At 40.0% G+C, this 21,152-nt stretch overlaps 1 protein-coding gene across 1 annotated transcript in view; it reads right to left on the reverse strand.

The window, feature by feature from the left end:
- Positions 1-21,152, reverse strand: part of LOC126299008 (ras-GEF domain-containing family member 1B-like) — a 2,459,283-nt gene that overhangs the window by 2,008,496 nt on the left and 429,635 nt on the right. Inside the window, exons 3-4 of the mRNA XM_049990678.1 lie at positions 11,666-11,799; positions 7,615-7,708 (exon numbers count right to left, since the gene is read on the reverse strand). Of these exons, the coding sequence (XP_049846635.1) occupies positions 7,615-7,708; positions 11,666-11,799 (228 nt within the window). The remainder of the gene's footprint in view (positions 1-7,614; positions 7,709-11,665; positions 11,800-21,152) is intronic.

The following is a 21,152-nucleotide window of genomic DNA, read 5'->3' on the forward strand; positions in this document are numbered from 1 at the left end:
TACTAAAGAAGTTATGTTGAATATTGTGTTTATTCCCTCAGTGAATCTCCCCTGTGGAGTTTGAAAGATGCGATATTCTTGCAGTTAATGTATCCTATTAGAAGTCGCGCGTGTAAATTTGCTGATTTGCTTAGTGTTTTTTCTTTGTGTGTGTACAAGAAGCGCTGTACGAGCAGCTGGGCTATTACAACATCGGAGTTAGTCTCGGGTTACATGACTGTTTACTTAGATGGGACACTGACTGGAGTGGTAAATTTGTCTCTCAACTGTTCCGTTCGTAGTCTGCCGGCGATACTTAATGTGTACTGATATTTCCATTTGCTGTTCTTTAGCTTTAAGTCATTCCTTATCTCCTGTAAGTATCGAACAATGTTGAATGAGCTTTTGCTGTTTTAAATTCGTTTCAGATGGGTTTGCAACCTGAATCTTATTTACGAGGGTTGGACCTTAAATAGTGGCAACTTTTTATTCACAACTGATACAAAAGAGTTACATGTTTGCACCTGTGACTGTCCTTGAAATTAGTCACCAGCGTTGTGTAGAACCTGTTGCCAGCGATGTGGAAGGCGTAGTATACCGTTAGCAGAGCCTGTTCTGTTGATGGTGCGAATCAGTGGAACAGTTCTGAAGCGAATGCCACGGAGTGGTTCTTTCATCTTCGGAATCAAATCAAAGTCACAAGGACGTAAGTCCGGGGTGGATGGTGGAGTACTTCCCAGTCCCATCGACCGAACAGAGCAGCCACAGCTTGCGCTGTATGCGCCCGCGCATCCTAGTGCAAAATGGTGGGTGGGTTGCGCAGAAAGTGTCGCCGCTTCTTTCGCAAAGCTGGTCGCAGGTGATGCTCCAAAAACGAACAGTAATACTGTACATTGACGGTCTGCCGTGGAGGAACGTAATGTGTTACGGTAACACAATCACAGTCGTACGCCAGAATCACCATAACTCACCATACTGGGGATTATTTCGTACAACATCGGAAAATTGTGACCATGTACCGTTTGCTCAAAAGAACGTAAAGTGGGATCTCGCTTGAAGGAAAAGTAACTAACCTCTTCCTCAGCACGTTGTTTTCTGTCTGGCGTACTGCAGTTCTCGAAAGTAGATTGTAATCAGCAAATGCAGCAGCTGAAGAAAAATAATCTACCCACTACTAAACTTCCTTTGCTTGTTGGATACAAGCTGTGGTGCAATACACACACGGCAAGTTAATATAATCTTTACTAAGAATGAAGGAAGAGGGTTTTACTTTAATGAAAAGAGTTCTTGAAAAATTAAACTCTGATTGTTGTCAAAAAAGACTAAAGCATAAGAAGACTCTAACAATTACGAAATTCTTTCGTTAAATCATTACAGACACTTCAACCAGCTGCGTAATTTATGACATAATGAAAACAAAAACCACGAACAAAACGGTATATTGACACACAGTCAACACGGATTTAGAAAACATGGTACTTGTGAAACAAAACTAACTCTTTACTCGCACGAAGTGCTGGGTGCTATTGACAAGGAATTACTAATTGATTCCGTATTCCTCGATTTCCGAAAGGCTTTTGACACTGTACCACACAAGCGACTTGTAGCTAAACCGCGTGCTTATGGAATATCGTCCCAGGTATGTGACTGGATTCGTGATTTCCTTTCAGAGAGGTCACAATTCGTAGTAACTGACGGAAAGTCGTCGAGTAAAACAGAAGTGATTCCTGGCGTTCCCCAAGGTAGTGTTATAGGCCCTTTGCTGTTTCTTATCTGTATAAAAGGTTTGGGAAGCAATCTGAGCAATCGTCTTAGTTTGTTTGCAGATGACGCTGTCGTTTATCGACTAGAACAGTCATCAGAAGATCAAACTAAATTGTAAAACTACCTAGAAAAGATATCCGTACGGTGCGGAAATTGGCAGTTGACCCTAAATAACGAAAAGAGTGAGGTCATCCCCGTAAGTGCTGAAGGGACTCCGTTAAACTTCGGTTACACGATAAATCAGTCAAATCTAATGGCCGTAAATTCAACTAAATACCTAGGTATTAGAATTATGAACAACTTGAATTGGAAGGACCACATAGAACGTGTTGTGGGGAAGGCTAACCAAAGACTGCTTGTTATTGGCAGTGCACTTAGAAAATGTAACAGACCTACTAAGGAGACTGCCTACACTACCGTTGTTCGTGCTGCGCAGTGTGGGATCCTTACCGGATAGGACTGACACAGTATATCGAAAAAGTTCAAATATGGGCAGCACTTTTTGTATTATCGCGAAATATGGGAGACAGAGACTCTAAAATGATACACGCTTTGGGATGAACGCGCGTTTTTCGTTGTTGCAGAATCTTCTCGCGAAATTTAAATCACCAACGTTCTCCTCCGAATGCGAAAATATTTTGTTGACGCCGACCTACATAGCGAGAAACGATCAACATAATAAAATAAGGGAAATCAGTGCTTGCACGGAAAGATAGGTGTAAGTTTTTTCTTCGCGGTATACGAAATTGGAATAATAGAGAATTGTAATGGTGGTTCAAATGTGTGTGAATTTCTAAGGGACCAAACTGCTGAGGTCATCGGTCCCTAGATTTACGCCAAGGACAAGACACACACCCATACCCGAGGGAGGACTCGAACCTCCGGCGGGAGGGGCCGCGCAATCCGTGACACGGCGCCTCTAACCAAGCGGCTAAGGTGGCGAACCACCTGCCAGGCACTTAAACGTGATTTGCGGAGTATCTGTGTAGGTGCAGATGTAGAAAGAGGTCACATTAACACAAGTCATGAATATTATTAGTTTTCTAAGGGACCAAGACTTCCTTAAATTGACAATTATGACAAATGAACATTTCATTCTTGCGCGTGCATGGGTTACCCTAAAACGTTCCTTCTAAATCTTCTCCATCAATACAATCACTAATATAGCTTCATAATTAAGTTTTCATCTCAATAATAATATATTCAAGACAATTTCTCTCAGGTTCACAAGTTCCAGATGTCCTTGTCTAAAAAACTGCTTGTCCGGCCGGTGTGGCCGAGCGGTTCTAGGCGCTTCAGTCTGGAGCCGCGTGACCGCTACGGTCGCAGGCTCGAATCCTGCCTCGGGCATGGATGTGCGTGATGTCCTTAGGTTAGTTAGGTTTAAGTAGTTCTAAGTTCTAGGGGACTGATGACCACAGATGTCAAGTCCCATAGTGCTCAGAGCTATTTGAACCATTTTTTTAACTGCTTTCTGTTCCGCCGCTGCACAGCTTACTGACGAACAAGCGCTCCGTACTTTACGTTAAAGACAGAATAAATGATCTTATCCACTACTCGTACAGCGCGCTAAAGCATCTTTGCCCCAGTACAGTAAAGGTGAATTATTTATAATGGCAAGAAACATATAAAGGCCTTACACAGTGATTCCAAAATTATTTGTACCTTTTACCAGAATGAATAATGCTTCTATCGTAACACAAAAAGGCGAATATATCCAGCGAGAGTTAGGGATGTAAAAGATGGGAACTAGCTTTTCGACTTATCTGGCAGCTTTATAGACATCTCTTTTTTGTGAGTTGGACCTCCTTAGCTGCAACGCGTTGCCACGCATGCTGCCTACACTTTATAGGCTACCGCCGCTGATACTGTGCCCGCCCAAAATCCAGAATATTCGCCAGACATAGCACACATGACATCATGTGTCATGTTACTTTACTTGAAACGATGCACTGAATTACATGGCATGGGTTTTTAACCCTAAAAAGTAAAAAAGCGCGAATATGTCAACATATTTTGATATAAATGTCTTTGAAGCTGTCATATAAGCCGAAAAGTTAGTTCCCTTCTTTTACGTCCCCAACTCTGTCCAGGACATATTCGCCTTTTTTGTGCTATGATAGGAGAATTTTTTTTTATTCTGGTACCAAAATTTTGATGTTAGACCTCCATAGCTTGGCAACCGATGTAGGTTTTTGTTTACTCGGGCGATGACCGATCCGGTGTAGGTTTTCTTATTGTCTTTAGACCCAAGTTGCTTTTATCGTGCCAACGTATAAAGCTTTCAGAAAACAACAGAACAACCATTAATTAAGTTTATTTTTTGTCTACCTTTTCACAAAATTTGAACCGATTTGCACTAGTTTGAAACATAGAAGTGGCATGCGTAACAAACTCACAATTTTTTTTTCTCCTAAAATTCGAAGAAAGCAAATTTTTTAATGCGAGTTTTCAATATTACCGTAAGAATGCATTTTTTAATTTATTTGATTCACTTTAAACCGTTATCGCGCACTCATTTCACCTAAGAACGAATTTTACGTGCTACATTTATCTCGACTTTAAACCATCGTATCATGAAACTGGATAAAAATGAGTGGACCAAAAAAATTCATGTTGACTTTATCTATTTATCAATCTTCGTGAAAAGTGTGAACCGATTCGTAAAATTTTAAGGTATAGAAGTGGCGCGCTTCAAAAGAATCCCTTTTTTTCAAACTGTTAGAACTTCTCTTTGACCAACGTACGATGCACGGGTGAACGATCAGTTTCGCCCCCGCCCGGAGTTAATTAAGTGTGACCGTTTTTGCTCGTAAAATCCGAAACGTGAATGAGTGTTTTTGCACGTAAAATCCGAACGGTGCACATACTAATGGTGCCACTACCTGAGCAATAATTTCAGACCAATTAAAATCTGCACCAAAAGGAATTAATCGATTCGCACAATTTGCCTGGGCACCGGCTCCAGTTCGTCGTTCAAACCTTGCTTAATATACTGCAACATAAATGGCCTCTGGTCCGGGCTAGAGCTAAGACTTTTTACTCCATGTTCCTAGCTCAAATAGAAACCGAACACCAAGATGACGACCCGTCCCCCAAAATCGCAATTCTGCACACGGTCTTTTGAAAACAGCATATAAGTCTACAACAGCTAAACTTCATTCCCTTCTTTGTTAATGCTACTTCCTTGTCAAAGATAATCAACGGTCACAGCATGAAAAGACTTTCTTGTAGAGGACTGTTAACGATTTTATAAATGTTACAAGTAGAGACGCGTTAACGGACCTTGCTTTGTATTACAGGAGCTGTGCCCTACACGAAAGAGCGAGTAGACAGACGGAAGTTGGCTTTGAAAGAGTTTGGAAGCTACATGACTGCAAGAAAAGCGTGAGCAATTGAATGTATGTCGACGGCGTGGTGTCAATGTATGAACCAATTCTTTGTGGATATGATGGGCATGGAGATTGCGGGCCACAGTACAAGGAATATTAAAGAAGAGGCTTGAAGAGAGTTGTAAACAGAGCAGTACGGTTTGGCCAAAAAATCCACAACTGGAAGGAGAGCCTTCGCTCAATTACTGTTGCCACCAAACTATTACGTCACACCAACAGCTTCACCTCGATTAAGACCGTTTACCATCTCAGACGATTAAAACTTATAAGACTTATTGTCGTAAAATCATTTGTAGGACAATATATTGCGTGTGTGAAACTTTAATCCTAACACTATGCAGTTTATTCACCTAGGTCGTGATTACCGTAAGCAGGACCCATTTGCTGTTACCCTAACAACTTTTTATCACATTTGAATTGTAATTACGAGTAACTGGAAAAAGACATGAAATTCAGGTGATACAAATATGCTTGAAATGCCGCTAAGTCGAAATTAGCTAATCGCGCAGTTAATTAAATACCGCGTTACAGCCTACAACGGACTATGTTTACGTTTATTAAGAAAAAGAAAAAGCCTGTAATTTAATGTATAAAATGTGTAATGTATGAAATGTATAAAGAAATAAGGCAAAATTTGTTGTCATAAAGTGACTGTTGTTAATCAAAGCTAGGGGTGAATCTGGTACTATAGTAATTTTAATGACCTTTTGAAAGTAGAAGATAATTAATTTTTGCAAGTAGTGAATCTGACATAACTATATTAAATTTTGTTTTATGCTTCAAATATACTAATCAGTTTCACGTATTTAATGATTTTCTGTGTCGATCTCGGCTTTCAGGTTTTTTCGGCGTTGCTTCATTATATTGCTGCTAACTGTGGCGTCATTTACACTTAACTGTTACGGTTTTTGGTAGTGAAGTTTGACTCTGAAAAGTAAGTTACATACTGTTACAGTGACCCTTACCTAGAGGTTACCGAGTCATTTGAGGCAGTAAGTGAGTTAGTTGCGATTTCACACGATTCTAAAGGCTTGGATGAGCTAGCACTTGAACATCTCAGGTCTGTGGTAGTTCGCATATTCAGCTGAGCTCCGAGGCAAAGCAATGACGTCCTCGCCGACGTACGTATCATTGCCACAAGTTCAAATTCAGTCCAGCACAATTTATATCAAAACTTTTGTCAATTTTAGTACCGACGAACGTCTTACTTCATTTAAGAATTAAGTTTTCACCTAACCGCAGTTTCACGTATAGTAGCAAATTCGGCTAACTAATCAAAACTAATCTTCACAATAAAAGAAAACTTCATTCGATCATTATTCAGGCAGCCTACGTACGTCTCCGATTACCTGTGTACTTCCCCGCATTGTTTCGATTACATTCTTTGGAAATGATGCCTTATCCGATATTTAGGTACATTTAATTACGGTCGAATGCTTGTATACCGAAAGGTGTAGGGAGGTTACAGAACACCTGGATATATGCAATCGTTGAGGATACATTCTTGGTGGTTTGTCTTAGCCACTTTCCCTCCATAGAATCGGCGAAAACGTGAAACCATGTTGAACGTATTGGCTGTCAGTACCTACCATGACAGGTGAGAACTCGGACAATCACGATATATCGGAATACACTCACAGTACTCACTCACGTCGTTACCGCACTGCTGTGCACTCGACGTTTTAGCTTTGGTTCCGACAACCGTAAGTGTACTTTCGCGGTTGCCCGTAGATATAATGTAACACGTCCTGTATGTGATATACGGGGTAAAAATTATTGAAACCGACAAACTCTGGGAGTTTGTAGGGGATATCAAAACAAATATTTTTCCCTAATGTCATTTTTTCCTATGAGGAGTATTTAAACCAAAAAATGGTTCAAATGGCTCTAAGCACTATGGAACTTAACATCTGAGGTCATCAGTACCCTAGACTTAGAACTACTTAAACATAACGACATCACACACATCCATGCCCGAGGCAGGATTCGAACCTGCGACCGTAGAGGCAGCGCGGTTCCGGACTGAAGCGCCTAGAACCGCTCGGTCACAACGGCCGGCTCTGTTATTTAAACCGGTAAAGGAAGATTTCTCTGGCGGCAAATTAATTAAACCTACAAACACTTTTCCATTTTTTTATCACCATGTATGTATTTCTTCTTAAGGGGAGGGCAACTTGTCTGTCGAGTACTTTTAAATTTGCTCTGATCATCGTCAGACGAGAAACGGTTCAGACAACTAACGTACACGATTACTGTTAGAAGAGAGCGACAAGGCAATAGCCGGAGCGAGGAGGAATAGCGTCATATGTGCCATGCAAGCTGTGCGTTGAAGCAGACGGCACGAGAGTACGAAGTGCCCAGTTGTGTTCCCTTTACGTCTAATGGACCGTCGTCCGTTCTCACTTCGTTGGGATCGGGCCGTGTTAGGCTGCGCAGCTGCCGCTTGCTGTGTGAGCGCAGATGCAGCGGGGAGACTGACCTTGCCGGAGCCCCTGGTGTTGGAGCAGCGCAGGACCCCGATGGCGTGCTGCTCGTACTCCTTCTCCAGGTGGTCGTGCTGTGCCTGGATGCGCCTGCGCACATCAGAGGCCGTAGCAGTCATTCATTTCAACGCAAAAACCGGCTAAACATTAGCTGTCATATTGTAATGGTGAAGTAACATGGAGAGCACGAAGAGCCCATTGCCAAGTAAACTATGTTTGTGCAGTGGTCAAAATGAATGTAGCATTTCGCTAAAACTTAAATACTAAACGTTGTGATCCAGGAATACGTTATGATATGAAGACATTGGTTTGTCTGCAATGTATTTCTATCGGAAAGACTACATGTTTCTAAAGTATTGGGCATAAGGCAGTCTATGGCAAATGTGTCACCTGTAAACATTGCGGAACTTGTGCTGTGTGTCGTTACGAGAGATATGTTGCTTCAGGTTTGTTCGGACAAGCAGAAAATGGTGTAACGGGAGTAGGAGTCGTTATGAAAAGGAAGGTAGGATAAAGTGCGAGTTGCAGTGAACGGCTCGGTGACAAGGTTACCCTCATCAGATTCGACAACAAACCAACGCCGACAAAAACATTTCAGGTATATATGTCGACGTCGCAAACAGAAGATGACGAGATAGAAAACGTATTTCAGCAAACTGAAAGGATAATTCAGTATCTAAAGAGAAATAAAAATCTAACAGTCATGGGGATTGGAATGCAGTTGCAGGGGAAGCAATAGAAGAAAGGGTTATGGGAGAATAGGATTTGTTAGTAGGAATGAGAGAGGAGCTAGACTAATTGAGTTACGAATGGCAAATATACTGCCCAAAAATCTCAAAGAGGGAAGACATATTTGGAAATGGCTCTGAGGTAAGGGAAACTTCCATTTGGATTACATGACGATGAGACAGAGGTTCAAAAATAAAATACTGTATTGAATGGCTTACCCAGAAGAAGATATAGATTAACATCACAATCTAGTAACGGTGAAGAGGAGACTGAAGTTCAAGTGAATAGTAAGAAGCAGTCTGTAAGGAGGTGGCACAATGCAGTCCTGACGAATGATGAGACGCATCAGAAGTTCACTAAACATGCGGATGCTGGGATAAGGAATGCCGCATGTGGCAGTTCAGTTGAAGAGGAGTGGACATATCTAAAAACAGCAATCACACATGTTGGACAAACATAATTACTAGGAAGCTAACCCTGAAGAAATCTTGGGTGACGGATGAAACATTCCAACTAACTGACGAACGAAGGAAATACAAAAACGTTCAAAGAAAGACAGGAATGCAGCAATATATATCACTTGGAAATGAAATAAATAGGAAAAACAAGGAGGCCAAGTCGAAATGGTGGCGGGAAAAATACGAAGCAATCGAAGAAAAGGTCGTCGGAAAGACTGGCTCAGCATATAGAAAGTAAAAATATCCTTTCGTGCAATTAAAACCTAAGTCGGTAACATTAAGAGTCCATTAAGAATTGCACTGTTGAAACCAGAAGAAAGAATGTATAGGTGGAAACAGTAGGCTGAAGGCCTCTATGAGAGGGGGAATTGTATGATTACGTGATCGGAGAGTAAATTGGAGTTGATATAGAAGAGTTAGGGGATCGAATATTAGAGTTAGAATTTAAAAGAACTTTAAACTCAATCAGAATTTCTTAAATCACTGGGAGGAATGGCAACAAAACGACTGTACCGGCAGGTGTGTACAGGTATGTAGATTGTATGGAACAGGTGATACGCCATCAGTCTTTCGGAAAAACATCACCCACTCAATTCCGAAGATAGTAAGAACCGATAAGTGCGAGCATTATCCCACAATCATCTTAGCAGCTCTTGCATCCAAGTTGCTGATAAGAATAATATATAGAAGAATGGAAAACAAGACAGGATATGTTAGATGATGATCAGTTTGGCTTTAGGAAAGATAAAGGCACAGGGGAGGAAGTTGCCCTCAATAATGGAAGGAAGGCTGGAGAAAAATGAAGACACGCTCGTAAGATATGTCGACATGGAAAAAGTATTCGACAATGTAAAATGTAAGACGTTCGGAATTCTGGGACAAATAGGAGTAAGCTACAGGGAACGACAGGTGATATGGAATATAGACAAGAACCAAGAGGGACCAATAAGCTTGGAAGACAAAGAACGAAGTGCTCGTACCAGAAAGGGTGTAAGACAGCCCTTCAGCCTTTCGCCCCTGCTCTTCTGTCAATACACTGGAAAGCAAGGACGGAAATAAAAACAAGATTCAAGAGTGGAATAAAAATTCGAGGGAAAGGATATCAATGAAAGGATTCGCTGATGACACTGTTATCCTCAGTGAAGGTGAAGAGAATTATAAAAGCTATTGAATCGAATAAACAGTCCAATCAGTACACAATTTCAGTGAAGTCTAAGTAGAAATAGAAGTAGAAGTAGCAGACAGCGAGAAACTTAACGTCAAAATTAGTGATAACATAAGGAAACAGGAAGTGTTCAGCCACATGTGAACGTCAACCACGACCTGCAACAAATGATGGTGCCCAAGTAGGTCTTTTAGCTGCTGTCGCGGCTAATCTGCACATCAGTAGCAGAAAAATTGTGCGAGAATCGGAAATCTCAAAAACGTCGGTGTTGAGAACGCTACATCAACATCGACTGCACCCGTACCATATTTCTATGCACCAGGAATTGAATGGCGACGACGTTGAACGTCGTGTACAGTTCTGCCACTGGCTACAAGAGAAATTACGGGGACGATGACAGATTTTTTGCACGCGTTCTATTTAGCGACGAAGCGTCATTCACCAACAGCGGTAACGTAACCCACCATAATATGCAGTATTGGGCAACAGAAAATCCACGATGGCTGCGACAAGTGGAACATCAGCGACCTTGGGCACTATGGGAGGAAGGATAATAGGCCCCCATTTTATCGATGGCAATCTAAGTGGTGCAATGTATGCTGATTTCCTACGTAATGTTCTACCGATGTTGCTGCAAGATGTTTCACTGCATGACAGAATGGCGATGTACTTCTAACATGATGGATGCCCGGCACATAGCTCGCATGCCGTTGAAGCGGTATTGAGTAGCATATTTCATGACAGGTGGATTGGTCGTCGAAGCACCATACCATGGCCCGCACGTTCACCGGATCTGACGTCCCCGGATTTCTTTCCGTGGGGAAAGTTGAAGGATATTTGGTATCGTGATCCACCGGGGAACGCCTGACAACATGCGTCAGCGCATTGTCAATGCAGGTGTGAACATTACGGAAGGCAAACTACTCGCTGGTGAGAGGAATGTCGTTACACGTACGGCCAAATGCATTGAGGTTGACGGACATAATTTTGAGCATTTATTGCATTAATGTGGTATTTACGGGTAATCACACTGTAACAGCATGCGTTCTCAGAAATGATAAGTTCACAAAGGTACATGTGTCACATTGGAACAACCGAAATAAAATGTTCAAACGTACCTACGTTCTGTATTTTAATTTAAAAAACCTACCTGTTACCAACTGTTCGTATAAAATTGTGAGCCATATGTTTGTGGCCATTACAGCGCCATCTATCACAAAGCAAAAAAAGTGGCCCAACTAAAACATTCTTATTTCTTTACATACTACACGAATATTTAATAAAAATGGGGGTTCCTATTTAAAAAAAACGCAGTTGCTTTCCGTGTGACCTATGGCAGCGCCATCTAGCGGGCCAACCATAGCGCCATCTGGTATCACCCTTAAAGCTAGTCAAGCTTCGATCTTTGTAGTTTTTTCGTTTGATGCTTATCTCGTGAGATATTTGGCCCGGTCACGATTAATGGACCACCTTGTTTGGGGAATGGGAAACACTGACAAAAAGAAGGGACAGGACGATAGGACGTGTGTTAAGACATCAGGGAATAACTTCCACGGTAAAAACTGTAGACAAAGGCAGAGATTGGAATAGATCCAGCAAGTAATTGAGGACGTGGGTTGGAGTTGCTACAGTGAGATGAAAAGGCTGAGACAGGAGAGGCATTGGAGACGCTAGGGTGCAGGTGCTGGTACTCACGAGATGGCGAGCAGCAGCTCTTGTCGCTGGTGCTCCTTGGCCTTGATGGATCCTCCCTCGGCCAGCGCCGTCTGCAGCTCCCTCTGCAGCACCCACAGCTTCCGACGCTCCGCCTCCAGCAGAAGGCTCGTCACCTGCAACACGGCACGCGCTCACTCACTCACCATCACCAGGTACACTTGCAAGCATCCAAGGGCTCCGCCAAGTTCTGGCCAGTCCAGAAAGTTGTACAGCACGGTGAATGCACGACAGAAACGAATGTAACATATGGTGAGACTCCAAGGGGACACAAATGTGACCATACCGTTTGGTGTCACACACCACGGCTGTACCAGAAGTACCCGACCTGACGAAATTTTGGGGAAAAACACCTTTATTTCTCTACAGTCTCTTTTCAGCTCGATGTACATTTCCCCACAAGTTCTACAGTTTTGATACACCGTTTGTAATGAGAGCTGTCGAGACCTGCAAAAAAGCCTTGAACTGCACTCTCTACCTCCTCATTCTCAGCATATCTTTTTCTACAAAGTCATTTCTTCAAATTTGGAAACAGGAAATAACCAGAAGGGGATAAATCTAAGGAATACGATGCACGAGAAAGCAGTTAGAGCCGTAACTCAATGATTTTTCCCATGGCGATAATGGATGTCTGAACAGATGCGCTGTCGCGATGAAAAAAAAAAAAAAACCTTACTTCATACACTTCTTCACTTAAAGGAGTAGGCTTATAGTCTATTCTGTCTCCACAAAAGTCACCTTTTTCTTGGTCTTCCTGCACGTTTCTTTCCTATGTGAGTATAGTCTATTACACATCTGACTGTTCTTTCTGTCCACATCCTTTTAATTTGCGTCATCCATTTTGTAACCTTTTTTGTATTCTTTCACTCGTGCAGAATATATTAATTAATTCTTTTCTTATTTCAGAATTATTTATGTGATTGTTACGTCTGCCACAAACGGCCCCTGCCAGGCAGACTACACTCAAGACACCCCTGTGTACCATATCACATACACAAGCACTTGCTGGCGCAACCAAGAGGAAAACAATTCTTCAAAACAAACAGAACTTGCTAGAGACTAATACGAACCTTTTTCTGCAGAGGTCGCCTCACAGACACAGGGAAAGTTGGAGTACTCCGCCGACCTCCGCCGGCTTTATAAGGTCAGCGCAGCAGCAGTACAGCCAGTTCCTCGCCGAGCTAGGACCAGCTCCGACATACCTCACCGACGCTCTTGATGAATAGTCCTCTACATGTTATTTGTTTTCTTTGTGTGTATGTAGAGATTTTTCGAGAAGTGTAGTTCAGTTTCAATAAACGACATTATACTGAGTGTTCTACAATTCTGAGTATTCTTCAGTGACCTTTCACGGTACACTCTTCTACTTTCCTTAAAAATTTCATTTCAGCTCACTATATTCTTTGGTCTTTCTTAGTTAGTGTCTCGGTCTCACTTCCGTATGTGAGCATACTTGTTGCCATTACACTGTAGAGTTTTGTCTTCGTGTCATTCTTGGTTTTATTGGCTAATATTCTATATTCAGTGCCACTTATCATTTGAAACTTATTTAACTTTTTGGTGATCGTATTAGCATATTCATAACTCACATCACGTGCTAATAGCTGAAAGTCAGATAGCTGGTTAACTATTTCACATTAAGCATCATTTTAAAATGTACTCTGTATTTTCCGTTAAACGCCATTACTTTGGTTTTATTTTCTGATATTTTCAAGCTATGAAGTTTACCTATTGCATCCAAACGACGTAGAGCAAATAGTGAGGTATCCTTTGTCTTTCATAAAATTATTCGATAATCAGAATAGAGCACAGTATTTAAATATGTATTTCTAGGAATTGATTTTAATCCTGGGTTGACTTCTTCATTCCATTGACTAACAATGTTGTCAGTATGCATATTAAACAACGTGGGCGAAGACTGCACTCTTGTCGTACTCCAAAGTTTTTGCTATTGGTACTGTTCTCTCCTTGCCTGTATTAATTAAAATTTCGTTATTTAAATACAGACTTTTTATGACTTGTATTGCATATTTTGTACAACCTCGTCTTTCCATTATATTCCGCAGCATATACCCATTGACTCTATCGAATTCTCTTTCATAGTGTACAAATGCAATATGAGTCTCCAGTTTGTGTTCTCGTCTCTTCTCATTTATCTGCGTCACTATTGTAGTAAACTCACTGCATCATCGTCCTTTTATAAAACCAGCTTGTTCCTACGATTAGAGGGCGTCAGCTATTCTTTTCAGTCAGTTGGTAACTATTCGTGCACATGATTTGCAGCCACTGTTGAATAGAATTATTCCTCTACAGTTCTTACAAGCATTTATAACCTCAATTTCCAACATTCAATTAATAAATGTAGCAGCCTCAGTTCTAATATTAAACCTCCAGATATGGTAAGTTCTGCATTTATATTACCGTATCCTGCTGCTTTTCTATTCTTTATCTGCTTTAATGCCTCTTGTATCTCCTCCATTGTTATGTTGTCTCCTCGCTATATTTCATCACCTTGTTCTTTTTCCTGGTTTATTTTCATTCATGTCATCATTTTTTTTCTACCCGTCATCCCCTGTAGCTCTTTGTCAGTTGCATGTAATCGTGCAGAGACTTTCTCCAATTAGTTAAGTAATTTCAGGAGTTTATAAGCATTCTCTTTTCTATCGTGTAGATCATTTTCAATATTTGATATCACTCTATCCCAAGATTCTTGACGAGCTTCTCTCACTATTTTCTTGGCATAGTTACGTTTTACTTTGTACTCCGATTTCTTTTCGTCTATATTGTCCTGTAGATTTGTAACGTAACATTTTTGTTTCTCTTTCATTGCATTTGCTATGTCTTTATTAGATTTTTTCACTTTTTTTCCTCCCCACATTTCGTTTTCTTCCCTCTTGTTTCCGCTTATATTACACATGCTTTTATGTTCTCCCATTCTGTATTTGTATTGCTTTCTGTAGATTGATTTCGTAAATAATGCATGAGTCACTGCAGTAATAGACCTCTTATACTGTCTTAGTACTAGTTTGTTCCTTCAATTTAATAATGAAGTTTACTTAGCAATCACCAGGAAATGATTTGACTGTATGTCGGTACTTCTGTGTATTCTTAAATCTTGTACCAGTCCTCAGAGTTTTCTGTTCACTATGACGTAGTATGCACTCCATATGAATGTTTTGGATTAGATTAGATTAGTTTTTCGTTTCATAGATCCATGCTGAGGAGATCTTCGTGGATGTGGAACATGTCCTTTTTTTTAAGCTGAAATAACAATACTGATAGTATGAGTATATGCAATACATCATTTACTTTTATTAAAAAATTCGGCAATGGAGTAGAAGGAGTTGGCCACTCGTTAGTCTTTCAGGCTCCTTTTAAACTGATCTTTATTTGTAAATAATTTTTTTATGTTTGCTGGCAAATTATTGAAGATAAGATTTCCTGAGTAGTGGACCCCTTTTTGAACTAAAGTTAGTGCTTTTAAATCCTTGTGCAGATCATTTTTGTTCCTGGTATTGTATGTATGAACTGAGCTGTTTATTGGAGAAAGAGATATATTATTTAGGACAAATTTCATTAAGGAGTAAATATACTGAGGGGCAGTAGGTAGTATACCCAGTTCTTTGAAGAGGTTTCTACAGGACGTCCATGAATTTACTCCACAAATAATTCGTATTGCATGCTTTTGGAATCTGAAAACTTTTGGTTGACTTGAAGAGTTACCCCAAAATCATATACCATATGACATTATGGAATGAAAGTAGGCAAAGTATGCAAGCTTTTTCACTTTTATGTCGCCTATGTCTGCTAACACTGGAATTGCAAATACAGATTTGTTAAGGCGTTTCTGCAGTTCTGTGGTGTGCTCCTCCCAACTGAATTTATTATCAAGCTGTAATCTCTGGAATTTAAGACTGTCAACCTCTTCTATCTGCTCTTCTTCATACTTTATGCACATACTGGGTGGAAACCTCTTACAGGTTCTGAATTGCACATAGTGAGTCTTTTCGAAGTTTAATGTCAGTGAGTTGGCTTTAAACCATTTATTAATATCCACGAAAAGATCATTAGAAGATCTACCTAGAACTACACTCGACATACTATTTATTGCAATACTTGCGTCATCTGCAGACAAAACGAACTCTGCTTCTGGCAGTGTAACTGATGAGAGATCATTAATGTACACAAGAAAATGCAATGCCCCTAAGAGGGATCCTTGTGGGACACCACATCTAATTTCTTCCCATTCTGATGATGTATGATGACTTAATTCACTAGTCACTTGCATTGACAGCCTTTGTTTCTTGTTAGTGGGGAATGACTGGAACCATTTTGCAGCACTGCCCATGACGCCATAGAATTCTAATTCCTTTAAAAGGATGTTGTGGTTCACACAGTCAAATGCCTTTGACAAATCACAGAAAATACCTGCTGCTTGTAATTTGTTATTTAATGAATTAAGTACGTTTTCTCTGTAGGTGTAAATAGCCTTCCGGTATCAGAACCCTTCAGAAATCCAAACTGTGTTCTTGATAATATGTTATTTGTGGTCAGATGGTTGAGAAGCTGCCTGTACATTACTTTTTCTAAAATTTGAGAATGCTGGCAAAAGTGAAATCGGTCTGTAGTTTGATGGTACCTCTTTTTCCCCTTCATGGAATAGAGGCTTAACATCTGCATGTTTTAGCCAGTCAGGAAATGTCCCAGTTATAATTGACTGGTTACACAAGTAACTTAGAATTGCGCTAAACTCACAAGAACATGCTTTAATTAGCTTTGTTGATATTTCATCATAACCACTAGAATGCTTTGTTTTTAAAGATTTTATTATGGAATGTATGTTGTTTGGTGAAGTGAGTGACTTACTCATGTACCTGAAGCTCTTTGTAAAGGCTAGTTTCAGATATTCAAGGGCATTATTTATTGAACATGGCAATTCCATTCAATCAGTAACGGATATAAAGTACTTGTTAAATAGTGTTGCCACACTATGCCCATCGGTTACTAATGTGTCATCACCCTTAATGTATTTGCTCCTGTTCCTTTCTGGTTCTACCAGTCTCCTCCTTCACTATATCCCATATTGTTTTTATTTTGTTCCCTGACATTGCTATCTTCTTCTCATAGTGAATTTGTTTAGATGTCTGAAGTACTTTTTTTAATATTTTACAATATTCCAATGCATTTAACTAAATCCTCAGCATTGGAGATATTCTTGGTCGACAGATAAATTTTCCTTTTTGTATTACAGGAAATCTTTATTCCTTGTGTGATCCATGGTTTTATTATAGACTTCTGTTTAATTTGAGTAACTTTTAGAGGAAAACAGTTTTCATACATGATACTGATATTGTTCACGAATGTGTTATATTTTTCATTCATGTCATGAGCACTATAAACATCCTTCCAGTTCATATCCTTGAGCAGTTTTCTAAAACTGTCAATTTTTGTTTGATTGACTACTCTCCTGAACTCAGATTTTGCAGTCTTGATAATCTGCTTAGAATTTACATCTAAAACAAAGAGCTGCATGTCATGATCTGACAGTCCATTTATTACAGGTTTTATGATATGATTTTGTCCCTTTGATTTGTCTATAAAAATGTTATCAATGGCTGTCCTTGAGAATTTAGTGATCCTAGTTGGAAAGTTTACGGAGTGAGTTAGATTGAAAGACAACAGTACTAACTGCAGTAAATGTTTGCATTAGAAAATCTCTATTAAAGTCACCAGCAATCAAAATTTCTTTGTTTCTTCCTGTTAAATAACCAAAAAGAGCTTCTAGATGATTTATGAATAGATTATAACTTCCTGCAGGTGCTCAGTAAATAGTTACTATTATATATAGGATCAGTTATGGAACCCTACTTCTGTTGCTTCTAGATACTGCTCTAAACAGAATTTATTAATGTCAATGTTCTTGAATTTCTGGCAGTTTTTAATAAATGTGGCAACTCTTCCTCCCTCCATATCTACTCTGCAGGAGCAGGAAGCTAGCTTAAATCCTGAAATGTCTAACATATCTATACCAGTAGTCACTCGATGTTCAGAGAGGCAGATTATGTCAATTTGGTGAGATGAATTCATTTCGTCAATGTAAACGATTAGTTCATCAACTTTATTTCTGAATACCGGAATGTTCTGGTGTAATAAAGATAACTGATACTGCATTGTAATGGGATTATAACTGCTTTGGCGAAGATGAACTGGCAGTTTCTGATTACTTTCTGTTAAATATTGTTTAAACGGAGGCTGTATGCTAAAATGAGTCCTGTTCATCTGTTTTCTCAAACTGAATGTGTCTGCCAATCTCTCTTAAAACTCGTTTTCTTTCCCCCTTCCCTATCCTAAAAAAGGCATCCCTCTGACACCTGTGACCACTGGCATTATACCACTTGTGGCAGTGTCCCCCCTTAAGTTGTCTGCAATCAAGCCAGACAGTTTTCCCTTCCCTTTCCTATTGTGGTGAAGGCCATGCCTAGCGTAGTCCCACCTATCAATAGCATCCACAGGAATCAAACCAATATGTCCCCATTTCCCACGCCACTACATTCACCCTAATGAAAGAATCTACAGCACCCATCACACCACACCCCGGAACTAACGATCCTACGGCATGTCACACACTTCTCACTTATGGCAAAAACAGAAATCGTATAAACTGATTTAAGTACTGACTAATACGCAAAGGGCCTTAGAAATTATTCAGGCAGATATAAATTGAAAGAGTAATGAATAAAAAAACTAGTGATTACATGTAAGTTTAAGTCACTGTTTACTTATGATACGCGCGCGTGAAATTAAGCCTAAAATCTGTGCTATAGGCGCGAGAAGGAAAAAAAAACTTCATACCCCGTTTAATCTTATTTAACACTTCCACTAATGTAACAACACTTACAATATATTGATACCAACTGGAAACGTTTACCTATAAGTTTAACTCACTGCTTACTTACGATTCACGCGCGTCAAATTAGGCCTAGGATTCGTGCTACAGGCGCAAGAAGAAAAATACGCTTCTTACCCCGTTTAATCTTGTTTTATACTTCAGTAACACTTCCACTAATGTAACAACACTTAGATTCTATTTATAACAACTGTAAACGTTTAAAAACAGCTTAATAACAACGCTTTTTATAATTATTTATTGCAGCAAATACTCGAAGAGTCCGCGTCGGCTCAGTGTTGCCAACCAACTTAATGTGTGAATATCCTTCTTTCTAAAGAAACTGCTGGTAATCATCAGGTCGTTATATATCACAAAGTGGCGTAATTCGTGTCTATTTCTATTTATGATCCGCTCTCCTAAAGTTTCTGTTGTTCCAGGTACAGGAAGTTCACTAGATGTGCATTAAGGTCTCTACTTATAAATCAAGTAATCTTTTTTGTTTTGGTCTAATTTCTTTTTCACTAAATAAGACCGTTTTTGATTGGTTTCATAACTAAAGCGCTGCAATAACTTCGCACAATACTCAGAATTTATTGCCTTTCTTTTTGAAAGAAATAAAGCCATATCCTTGCCTATAGATCATATAGATGGAAATGTCGCGTTCTTCGGAGCGATTTTCCCCTTTCAGTCCACTGTTTTGACTGCCACTTTGTCTAAGGTGTTAAGTTGTGGACCCTCATTGCATCCACTGTTATGGATTGATGCAAAGACTCAGTATTATTGTAGCACAGAATCGCCAATAACTCGACTTGTACATATTCACGACGCTGTTTCCGTTCCATTGTGAGCAAACGCGCCACTTTTATTGCGCACAGTTTCTCATGTCCACAGTTTCAATCGATATGCGATATACAGTACTCAATCTAAACAATCTTGGCGAGTCCCCATGTTGCCAAAGTTGTTTCCAGTACGCTGCAGATGTTTCTATGGGTAGCCCTTACATATCCTCCATACAGTCTCGATCTCTTCTTATGCGATTTTCATATTTTTGGAGTCCTCAAGAAAGATATTCGTAGACGTCGGTCTACTGCGGACGAAAAGTTGTATGCCTGGGTGCATTCAGCGTTCCGTAGCCAAACGCAGACATTTTTCCACAAAGGCATTGGCCGTCTTGGCTCGCAGCGAGATAAACGTATTAACAGTTATGGCGACTGCTTTTGAAATAATACATAGTTTACCTACTTGTTTACCATCTGCTTCGTTTGCACTTGACTGTCCCTTACACTGGTACAGCACAGAAAATGTTACGCAACATTGATGCCAAGAGGCTGTATATAGCTTAACGCACATGTGCCTAGGCGAATTTGTGTTCCATTTGCTATACTATTACTCCAGTAAAGTAATTATAATCTGAACTTGCTTTTTTATGAAAAATAGCTCCAAGGGTATTAGTATCGTGGTCTATTAACAACTAACACCTTGGAACAGCAACGTGAATCGGCTGAAGTTTCCCATTTTCTCACATTTCGTTATCAAAGGCTTAATAATTCTGGCTGTAAAGTATTGAAATTGTGCTTCCTTCAATCACCTTTTTCATCTTAGTCACCTTAGTCAACACATGTTTTATTTGTTTGTCCTTGCACGAACGCCGACCGTTGTTTCATTATTACATGTTTTCAAGAAAGGGTTTCTTTGTTTGAGTACCCATACAAGAGAATGGGTACTCAAACAAAGAAATTAATAGAGTTTTAAGACCTAATTACAGCAGGCTAAAGGACAAGGATGGTACACAACAATGGAAGAACACGGTGTCTTTACCTTTCATTAGTAAGGTTACAGATCGAATCGGCAAAATTTTGCTGAAACATAAAGTGAAACCGGTATTCAAACCTACCAGAAAAATAAGATAGAAAATAGATAGAAAATAGATAGAAAATAAGATAGAAAGATAGAAGGCCACCATTATCATCTAGCAGTGTGTATAAAATTCCTTGTACCTTGGCAAGGTCTATATTGGTCTATATTGGTACTACGAAAAGAAGTGTGAATACGCGGGTAAAGGAGCATAAAAGTCTTTGCCGACTGGGTAAAAAAGATAAATCGGCCGTTGCCGAACATGCACTTTAGTCCGGTGACCATGTAGTTAAGTTTTCTGAAACTACAGTTTTAAGTGCTACCACGAACTATTATTCACGACTGTATAGGGAGGCTATTGAAATTTATAAACATGAAGATAATTTTAATAGAAAAGAAGAGGCCTTGAAATTAAGCGAGATATGGACAGTGGCGTTACAGAATCGATAAGTGATTTTTATCTATGACTGACTATTATCGATAGTTGCATTTTATCTTTGAGTAGTTTTCTCTCTGCTACTACGTGCAAGCTAGACCACGCCGACTTTCCTCAGTATTTCGGCCGCACTCCCACGCCCGACTCGTCAGTCGGCAGGACTGAACAGGAGCAGCCATACCTCTGAGGATGTCCAACGTAGTATTGGACGAAACGTTAGGAATAGAAGTATTCCGTGGACCACGGCCACATAACCCGGAAGAATTATCAACAACAGTACCATCCGGTCG

This window comes from Schistocerca gregaria, chromosome 1 (genome assembly GCF_023897955.1).
Source record: "Schistocerca gregaria isolate iqSchGreg1 chromosome 1, iqSchGreg1.2, whole genome shotgun sequence".
NCBI lineage: Eukaryota > Metazoa > Arthropoda > Insecta > Orthoptera > Acrididae > Schistocerca > Schistocerca gregaria.